Below are 9367 nucleotides of genomic sequence, written 5' to 3' on the forward strand. Positions count from 1 at the left end.
GCTCAGGAGGCGCAGTGGGGAAGCCGGGGGGGTTGTCCGCAAGGCGAGCCATCGCCGGGGCACACCCATCAGCTCCCAGCGCCGACCTCCGCCACCCCACCTGGCGGCCCGACCAGCAGCGCGCCGCGCGGGATCTTGGCGCCCAGCTCCTTGTACTTCCCCGGCTTCTTCAGGAAGTTGACAAACTCCATGATCTCCAGCTTGGCCTCGTCGCACCCTGCCACGTCCTTGAAGGACACCTTGGCGGCCGCAGGGTCCATGGCGCCCAGCTTGGCCTTGCCCACGTTGAAGATGCCGCGCGCGCCGCCCGCGCCGCCCTGCCCGCCCAGCATCTGGCCCAGCTGGCGGCGCGTGAACCAGACGTACCCCGCGATGAGCAGGATGGTGGGCATCAGCTTCCACAGCTCGCTCGACCACATAACCTCGTCCACGTACGTCACGTCCACGCGCCGATCGGCGGGCACGCCCAGTGCGTCCTGCGCGGCCTCCAGCGCGCGCTCGAAGGCGTCCACGCTGCCGATGTTGAACCAGAGCACCGTCTGGCCGCCGCGCTTCCCGCTGGGGGGGGACAGCGACGGCGGGGCGGGGATGGGGTCGGCGGCGCCGCCCCCCGAACCCACCCCCGCGCCGTCGCCAGTCTCCATGGTCGCCTGGGCGTCGCCCGTGATGCCCAGCCCGTCGCCCGGCGCGGCAGACATGTAGACACGGACCTTGTTCCGGTTGACCACCTCCACGCGCTGCACCGCGCCGGTGGGCAGCGCGTGGGCACGGAACCACTGGAAGGACACCTCGCGGCTGGTCTGGGTGCTGGGGCTGGGCAGCAGGAAGAGGGACACCAGGACCATGATGAGCAGGGGGCCGGCGTTGGCGCGCAGGGCCTCCAAAAAGTCCACCGTCTCCTTCTTCCCAGGGGGAACCTCCTTGCCGGACGCGCCCTTGCCGGGCGCGCCCTTGCGCTTGGGATAAAACTTGCTCCAGCCCTTGGGCGGGGGCGGGTCGGTGCTGAACAGGCGCCGCCCCAGCTGCCGCTCCACCTGCAGGGATTGAGGAGGAGGGCAGGTCAGAGAGATTGGAGGGTTTGACAGCCATAACAAGGCTCAACAAGCAGGCCTCGGCAGAGTGTCGGTAGAGGCTGCAGTTCTACACGCGCGGCCCACACACGATGCAGGGTGTAGAGCAAGCACACCACACAATCCGTGGGCCCGCCCGCAGCAGCCGATTACGCTCCACCCCACCCACCTTCTGCAGCTGCCGGTTGAACTGTCGGGCAGACATCACCGGGGCCCCCGCCTGCTGCTGGGAATGCTGCACCAGGCTGCGGAAGCATCGGACTGCCGTCTGGGCTGCCTGGGATGACGTGGTAGTGGGGCCAGAGGCCACGGCCTCGCCCGCCAGCGTCGCGATCACGGATCCGGCATGGCTTGCACCTGATGTGACGGCTCCCGACTGCGAACTGGATTGGAGGATGCGCTGCAGCTGGCGCAGCGCACCACTGCGGGACAGCATCCTACTCTACCAGCACGAACTCGGGCTGGGTAATGAAAATGCACGAGACCCCTCACGCATTCAATGTGCACAAAAGGGGGCTTTGTGCGGCTGCGTGCGATGATGTGAGAATATGCAGACTTTTTGGACGTGTCTGGATGTGCCCAATGATGGTTGTCCAGTCAGCACAATCCCTCTGCCCAAAATTTGCTTTCTATGCTGAACAGCTATGTGGAGCATTTCGGACACGTCATGTTACAGAGACCCATCAGGGGAAGATGCATGAGACTATAGCTCGGCATGCTCTTGCCATGTAGGTGCCTGACGGTCAAGAGAGGGGTTTTGGACAGCTGGGCCAACCTGGGTGGCCCTCCTGACCTCCTCCCTGGCTACAGCTGGGGAGGCAGCCGGAAGCCCAGGCTCCTGGATTTGCTCCCGCGCCTGCTTGACCAGAGGGGCCGATCCGTCTGAGAAGATTACCTGCTGGGCCGGTCTCCCTATGCTGTTCACGTCAGTGAGGCCGGTCGGCATCCCAGGACCAGGGTCCTCGGCCAGTCTCGCCTGAGTGAGGGGTTGTGCCCCCGGCCCTGGTCTACCAGCACCGGCCCTGTGCCTCAGCAGCGCGAGGACGTTTCCTGGCTTCAGCGACCCGGGGACAAAGTAGGACACACGCTTCTGGACGATGTATAAGGCCACGGCACCAAAGATGATGACGCCGGTCCACAGGAGGATGTTGTCCTGATGGGATATTTGTTGGGATGGGGGCTTGCACTGCTGGAAGGCGCGTACATGGGCAGCATCATGAGTAGCGCCTTCCCTCCGGTGGTCGCAGGATCCCGACCCCCTCCATGTGAGCAGAATGTTCCTGCCGCAACAGCCACTTGTCAGCATGTCCCTCGGCACCATTGTCGAGCAGGCAGGCAGCTCCCCCGCGCCCCCCGGACCGCACCAGGTTGCTCTGCCAGTTGATGGTGCGCAGCAGGCGCCGCGATCTCTTGAGCAGGGGCGCCTGGCCGACGTACTCGTCTCTCGCCCCGCGCAGCTGGCCGTGGCTGGAGTCCAGGGCGGCCAACGTGGCAGACGTGTGCTGCAGCTCCTCCGCCAGCACCTGGCGAGCCCGCTTCAGCCCCTGGGTCACGTTCTGGGAGGTGGCCAGACGGGAGGAGGCCGCCGCGGCCCGCTGCGCTGCGGCGGCAGCCGAGAGTCCCTGGGCCGAGGCCGCGCCCAGCAGCTCGCGTCGCTGGGAGGCGCCGGACGCCGCCAGGGCCGCTCGTCGGCGCTGCGCGGCGGCGGTCAGCGCGTTCTGCAGGGCCTCGTGGGTGGCCTTGTGCCGGGTGATGAGGCCAGCATTGCTCTGGGCCTCGGCCTCCCTGGGAGTGGGGATGCGGCAGGTGGAGGGCAGTTCCAGGTGAAGGGGTGAAGAGTGTCTGGTGGAACAGTGCACGACCATACCCTGCAGGAAGCGAGTGTGCTTGCCGAAAACCGCATGGATGACATGCCCCTGGCGCTGTGACCCGACTCCTGGCTCGGAAGTGTGTTCATCGACCTTACACCACGCACCCGCTGCCTTCCTCGCTGACGAGCTCGAGATCACGCATGGCCTGCCTGCTCTGCGACATGACGGCATCTATGGATGCTTTGAGCGCTTGGATTGTGTCGGGAGACACCAGGTCTAGGTCGTCATATTGATTGATGAGGCTCTGCGCGGTGGCCTCCCGCTCGAGCAGGGCCGTGTGCTTGGGATGCGCCTCCAGCAGCATCGCAGGTATCCGACCGCGATATACGAGTGTATCAACCCACAGTTACAACTCGTCTGCCGATCACTCTCTGGAACGAGGGGCTCTCTTCCCTGCCGGATCCAGGATCCGAGATGCCCTTTCGGCATGCTGGGGGGTGCACCGTTTGACTACTTTACAGGTTGAGTGGGAATCAACGCGCCGAGGGATCGCATGTGAGATTTACTGTTGTTACATACACCTTTGTTATGTCACAGAAGCCTCCAGACCAGGGGCTGGGTAGCTTATTCAGGGTCCAGCACATTCCTCATCAGTCACTGGACCCGGTGGATCTGAGGCATGGTGGAGATGGAACAATTGACGATGAGTATCCCAAGAGACCCCTTGCACGACGGCAGGAAGCAACACGTTTCGACAAACACTTCCCTCTCCCGAGCCCCTCTCCACTGGCCCACCATATGGAATCATGGCCGACATCTTCTGGAAGCTGTGGATGACCTCCGGGTCCCGTGCCATGGCTGCACGCACATCGTATCCTGGCAAGAGGCGCTCGGCCTCGCGTATGGCATCCTGCACCCCCTCGACATCCAGATACACAGGGAACTCGGCTATCACCCTGTTGTTTGGGGGGCGGAGGCGCGGATTACGTGCTTGGCGAGTGCATGGGAGTGGGCCAATTATTGGTGACCCGTCTACTCCATCCTCCCAATAGTGCCGCAGCTACGCTCCCACAGGTCCGCCCCAGTTCAAATTCCTTGCCTGCTCATCCCAGCCCACCTCTCAACGTCGATGCCGGGCAGCAGGGCCTCCAGCCGAAGCACCGCATCCTGCAGCCCCCTGGCACTCCAGCTCAGCACCACGCCTGGATGGTCGGCAAGCATCCGGCCCAGGTTGGCGCGCGGCAGGACCTGCCGCAGCTCCAGCACGCGGCCGGGGATCTCGTCCACCCTTTCCACCAGGGCCTGCACCAGCGGGGCCCGCATGCGCGGCAGCTTGTGCACCAGGTCCGGCAGGTAGCAGGTCAGCCGCCCGAGCCTCTGCTCCACCTCCTCCTCCTCCAGGCCCAGCCCGGCCGCCACCGCGGCTTTCAGGAGGCGAGCGGTGAGGTCCTCGGACCACACCAGGTTCCTCTCTGCCACCTGGTAGTAGAAGCCCCAGGGGTCCTCGCCGGATGCCGCCTTCCTCTGAAAGGACTGTCTCATGTAGATGTTTTCCGGGGGGGGGAGTCTTCAGGTGTGGGCTTCGGTGGGTGTACAGCACTTTCCTTGTTTATCTGGAGACCCTCAAAGCCATGCTTGCATCTGGAATGGAGACCTCACCGGTCCAGCTGCAGCTTTGAGGCGCCCATCAGAGCTACGATATGTCGCCACCGATTCCGGTATTTCCTGAGAGCCGCCCTCTGCGCGTGGGGTCGCATGGACAGCGACGCGGCGCCCGTGATGACGTGCATGACCTGGGCTCCAGGCGCCGGGTCTGGGCAGCGCATGATTGAGTCGCGAGAGCTGCATGGAGGAGCAGGAGGGGCTTACATGGCACACTAAACTCATTGTGAGTCCAGGCAGAGCATCATCGGTGGCGTCTGTGACGTTCGTAGAGAGTTGTTGCTGAGTGACGCGAGAATCGGGCGGGGGACCGACTTGTGGAGGGAGCACGCATAGCACGGGAATTCAAGTCCGGGCCTGCTAGAGGTAGGAACACAGCATGTGCACGAGGTGGCGACAGTCAAACATCACATCCCTTGCCCTCCAAAATCTGTCGTTGGAGGCATATCCTTGGCGCGAGCCTGAGCGTTTGGTGGAAGTACGACCGAGAGCGATCGACCAGAGTAGCACAGCTCGACCATCCATGACGACATTCTACGGAGCAGGGAACGGCGGATTCGATGCCTCCGCCTCGCAGTTTGCGGGCGGTGGCTTCATGCCCAGGTGGGGCTGTGAGCTGGGCTTGCGCTTGGATTTGAATGCCGGGGTGTCGGGAATGCATCTGCTGGCAGGGGGAGTATGAATGACGCGTCCCATTCCCGAACATCCACCTCCAGCCAAGGCGCAACCGCTGGTGGCAGCGCACAGAAGGTGTGCTGGGTTGTGGAAGGGTAGACTGCCTGCTATGGGGTTGGAAGGGCACCGCTGCCTGCTGTGTGTGGATCTCTGCAGCCCGTCGGCCGCGCCTGGCGCTCATCCATTCCCTCCCCAGCACCTCCCCACCCCTTTTCCCCCCACCCCCTAGCGCTCGACGTACGACAGCAAGAACCAGACGCTGCGCGCCTTCACCATCAAGCAGCTGTACGATGCAGCCTCCGCCACCGCCGACGACCAGCTGTCGGTGGATGGCCGGGATGTGACCAACGTCACCCTGGTGGGCAAGATCACGGCCGTGGAGGAGCAGAACCTGGTCAGCATCTACACACTGGACGATGGCACGGGGACCATGCTGACCAAGTACTGGATCCCAGAACAAGACGACGCCCTGGTGAGGTTTTGATGTTGTTGTTGTGCGGCGGAGGGAGGGAGGGTGGGGGTGTCGAGGAGCTGTCGAATCGTTCCATGCTGCGGCTTTGCGCTGCTGCGCCTCGATCCTCGTTTGCGCATGTGCAGCCTATCGTGCACATGCGGCCAAGGCACATGCAGGTCTCCTGTGGCCTCTCCACATCCCAAATGTGTGATCCCCGACCGCGATTCTCGTGCAGGAGCGCCAGCACCGCGCCGAGTGGCGGGTGGGGGTGTATGTGCGTGCGCACGGCCACGTCAACCACTTCAACCGCGAGAAGATGCTGGTCGCCTTCAACATCCGCCTGATCACCGACCACAATGAGGTGGGTGAGAATGGATGGTGCAGGCTGAAGGGATGTGGATGGCTGTACTTACCTGCATTGCAGGGCAGGCTGCTTGTCCTCCTAGGCATAGAACACTTGACTGGAGTCTGCTGCAAGGGGCCTGGACTGATTGGGCGTTGCCAGCAGAGCATCAACAGGACCCTCGCTGAGAAGGGTTTCGCCGAGGCTGTAGCTCGGGTGATCCTTTGTTTGTGTCAGCCCCAGTGGTACACTCCTGACTCTCTTCCCGCCTCCATCCCCTCCCTTCACAGGTCACCTACCATGGCCTGCAGACCATCTTCCAGCACCTCCACCTGACCCGTGGCCTGCCGGCTGCCGATGCCACGGCCCCGGCCGGCGCGGCCGTGGGTTACGGTGCCGCGGCAGGACCCCTGCCCGGCGCAACCGCAGTGGCTGGGCTGACCCCGGTCCTGAACGACGTCCTGGGCCTCTTCCATGCCATAGGCGGGCAGAACGAGAACGGCGCCAGCATCTCAGATGTGAGCATTGGGGTGGCGAGGGGGTATGATGCCAGGTTGGGGCTGATTGAGGAGTTTCCCCCAAGCGGCACGCTCTTGATCTTCGCTGCCACAAGCGCGTTCTGGTCCCATTTGTCTTTCATCCAGGTGGTGGCGCGGAGTGGCGGGCGCTACACCGTGCAGCAGATCCAAGACGCGGTGGAAGCCCTGCAGAACGACGGGCAGCTGTACTCCACCAAGGATGACCAGCACTACAAGCCCTGCAACGCCCTCTGAGGCTGTCCTACTGCCAGGCTGTTGGATGGCGGCACAAGGGCTGTCTGGGGTTTGCCCTAGGTTGTAATGAGCATCAATCTGGAAGTCACACCGTCACGAGAGTACAGACACCCTCCATTGGATGCTGCCTCTGAGGCGTGACTGGATAACAATAGGCCAGTTTGCATGAGAGCATGACAGTGATGGCAAGATCAGGTCCCAAAAGCTGGCATAGGAGTAGAGATGGGATGGCCAACAGAGGCCATGCACAGCGGTTTGCACAAGCCTGCAGCAGCGCACCTGCTGTCTCTGGCCATGAGCACCTGGAAAGGAGCGCGCTCAAACGCGCCGGCCTCAGAATCGCACCTTGCGCTTCCGCCCGGTGTACTTTGTGTCCGGCTTGATGTTCTCGTGGCCCCGCCCCCGCTGCTGCGCCTTCTTCTTCACGATCCACTCCACGCCCTTCCCCGCCTTCCCGCCCTTGCGCCGCTTGGTCCGCCGCTGGCCGACCTGGACCGCGCCGTAGGCCTCCTCCTCGTCGCTCGGATCCTCACCGTCCATCCCACGGGACGCAGGGAGCGCGGCGTGGCCCCCCACCTGCACATGAGATGGGACGAGGGGGGAATATGGACATTGGCGACGGGATGTGCCACCCCAAGTCGGCATTAGAACCAATCGGCATCTACAGAATGCCTCTGCACCAGGCACTTGACCTACCAGCAGGACCAGGAAGTACTTCTTGGCACGTGTACTGTGCGGGAAGTCCACCACCAGACCCCCCGAGAAGCCAACCTTCATGGCAGCATTCGTCAGCAGCGCAGCCTGTCAAACGGACAAAGAATGTTGGGGAATTCGGGGGTGGTTTACAATGGAAGCTGACAAAATCGTGCATCCTACTCCATCAGGATGGCATCATCTCCCATCCATTTCATCTCACGCTTGCTGTACAGATGCAGGGAGCCTCTGCACCCTCAGCACAGCTCTGCTCAGCCCCGCACCTGATCTGTGCTTTCCGGATAGATTTGTAGTACAGCCCTGCCCCCTTTGGCCAAGCATCGATACAAGGTTTCGAAGAAGCGCTTCATCCGCTTGCGAGGGTCATGGGAGCTGCGATCCTGTGAGGGGACGAAGGGGAGGGGTGTGCTGAACAGGCAGCTCCTAGGAGGCATGGATGCTCAATTGTGCAGGGGAGGGATGCCCATTCTCGCCTCTGGATGCAAGACCGTAAACTAAGGTAATCCTCCACGACCCTCGCCACGATTTGAAGCCTTAAGGTTCCAGACCGGCACCCCAGCCATCCCCGCACCGCATTGCAGAGCCACTGCACGGCGGAGATGCTGATGGCGCCGTCAAACATGCCGGGCCTGAGCGGCAGTCCGTGGCCGAGATCCTGGAGGCAGATGTCCCCCTCCACTTCCCTTTCCCGGGCAATCCCCAGCATTGAAGGGCTGATGTCCATACCCTGTGTATGAAGAAAGGAGAAGGTGCTTTCATGCAGGTGAAAGGCTGCCTTGCTGTGGAGAGCCCCTAGAAGCAAAGTGGGACACCAAGCACGGTCCCTCCATGACAGGGGAGGGACCAACAGTCTGGACATTGACCTAGCCAGACGAGACATCTTCCGTGCAATTCAGCGTCGAGACTTCAAATTCAGAGGCTGGTACTCCAGCACCCTCTCACCAGCCAGACATGGCCGGCATCGGTCAGCGTCTCCCCACTCAGTCCCGAGCCGCAACCCAGATCCAGGAGGTACTTGGGCCTGCCATCATCGGGCAGCGCCAGCAATTCCAGGGCTCTTTGCGTCAGCTGTGTTTGAATGTTGACCATGCGAGTATTGTCTGTGTACTTCCTGGCCTCCTCCTCATTGTAGAACACGTCCGGCGGTGCCGTGAGCTCGGGCCGGTCGGAGCGACCCATAGTGGCGGGGCAGAGCCGCGGGGATTGGTGAGGGAAAACACTTTGGGGATGTATATTGTGATATAGTCGCGTCGACGAGCTGTGCGTGATGAAAATTGTTTCGCGAACACATGCATGGATGCTCCAACACTCCGCGCGCCTCCAACGCTGCCCCTTCGCGCGCGGTGGCAGGATATCCATCCATCCGGACCCCATTCCCCCGTTTTCTGATAAACATTCCTGCCATGAGGATCCCATTAATGTACAGTAGGCAATCAAGTTCTGGGTGGACAACTGTCCCAAGGGTTCCAGCAGGACGGGCGCCGGTGGGAGGGCATGCCTGCGACTCTCATGCTGCAAGCTCCGCCTGCAGCTCTTCCAGTTCCAACTCCTCAGCCGTCTTTGCCACGGCAGCGGGCTGCAGGATGGGGGATGTGTGGGGGGTGGTCAATGGGTCTTGCGGCCAGAGCAAAGGGTTGGGACGTCCAGTATGACGACTGTATGGCATGCCCCGCCCGGTGCGAGGCATTTCTCCTGCCCGCATGCTAACCCAGGTTGACATAACGTAGGCGCACAGACGGCCACGCCAAGGCATGACCAGCTGGGCTCGTGAGTGCTGCCCCCACTGCATGCCCCGCTGGTCCCCTCCAGGTGCTTTCCTGCAATGTCAGACCCTCCCCGCCCCCCATCTCGACACGGGACGAACC

At 62.6% G+C, this 9367-nt stretch overlaps 4 protein-coding genes across 4 annotated transcripts in view; 1 reads left to right on the forward strand and 3 right to left on the reverse strand.

Moving 5' to 3' along the window:
- F751_4431 (ATP-dependent zinc metalloprotease FTSH 10, mitochondrial) overlaps window positions 1-4707 on the reverse strand; it is a gene marked incomplete at both ends in the record, with an annotated part of 6985 nt that extends 2278 nt beyond the window's left edge. The window contains 8 exons of the mRNA XM_011401826.1: window positions 101-1034; window positions 1240-1427; window positions 2088-2223; window positions 2435-2855; window positions 3046-3112; window positions 3677-3837; window positions 3999-4403; window positions 4541-4707. Of these exons, the coding sequence (XP_011400128.1) occupies window positions 101-1034; window positions 1240-1427; window positions 2088-2223; window positions 2435-2855; window positions 3046-3112; window positions 3677-3837; window positions 3999-4403; window positions 4541-4707 (2479 nt within the window). The remainder of the gene's footprint in view (window positions 1-100; window positions 1035-1239; window positions 1428-2087; window positions 2224-2434; window positions 2856-3045; window positions 3113-3676; window positions 3838-3998; window positions 4404-4540) is intronic.
- A 359-nt stretch (window positions 4708-5066) lies between these two features.
- F751_4432 (Replication factor A protein 2) lies at window positions 5067-6788 on the forward strand (the record flags this gene model as incomplete). Its single annotated transcript, XM_011401827.1, has 6 exons — window positions 5067-5146; window positions 5465-5690; window positions 5908-6033; window positions 6306-6354; window positions 6445-6533; window positions 6660-6788. 6 exons carry the CDS (start codon window positions 5067-5069, stop codon window positions 6786-6788), a joined length of 699 nt encoding a protein of 232 aa, XP_011400129.1.
- A 333-nt stretch (window positions 6789-7121) lies between these two features.
- F751_4433 (putative methyltransferase WBSCR22-like protein) lies at window positions 7122-8681 on the reverse strand (the record flags this gene model as incomplete). The annotated part of the gene is made up of 5 exons (XM_011401828.1): window positions 7122-7364; window positions 7485-7589; window positions 7766-7882; window positions 8074-8229; window positions 8445-8681. The coding sequence occupies 5 exons, from the start codon at window positions 8679-8681 to the stop codon at window positions 7122-7124; spliced, it is 858 nt and encodes a 285-aa protein (XP_011400130.1).
- A 328-nt stretch (window positions 8682-9009) lies between these two features.
- Window positions 9010-9367, reverse strand: part of F751_4434 (Vacuolar protein sorting-associated protein 32-like protein 1) — a gene marked incomplete at both ends in the record, with an annotated part of 2229 nt that continues 1871 nt past the window's right edge. The window contains one exon of the mRNA XM_011401829.1: window positions 9010-9078. Coding sequence (XP_011400131.1) covers window positions 9010-9078 — 69 coding nt within the window. The remainder of the gene's footprint in view (window positions 9079-9367) is intronic.

Source organism: Auxenochlorella protothecoides, assembly GCF_000733215.1.
Source record: "Auxenochlorella protothecoides strain 0710 unplaced genomic scaffold scaffold53, whole genome shotgun sequence".
NCBI lineage: Eukaryota > Viridiplantae > Chlorophyta > Trebouxiophyceae > Chlorellales > Chlorellaceae > Auxenochlorella > Auxenochlorella protothecoides.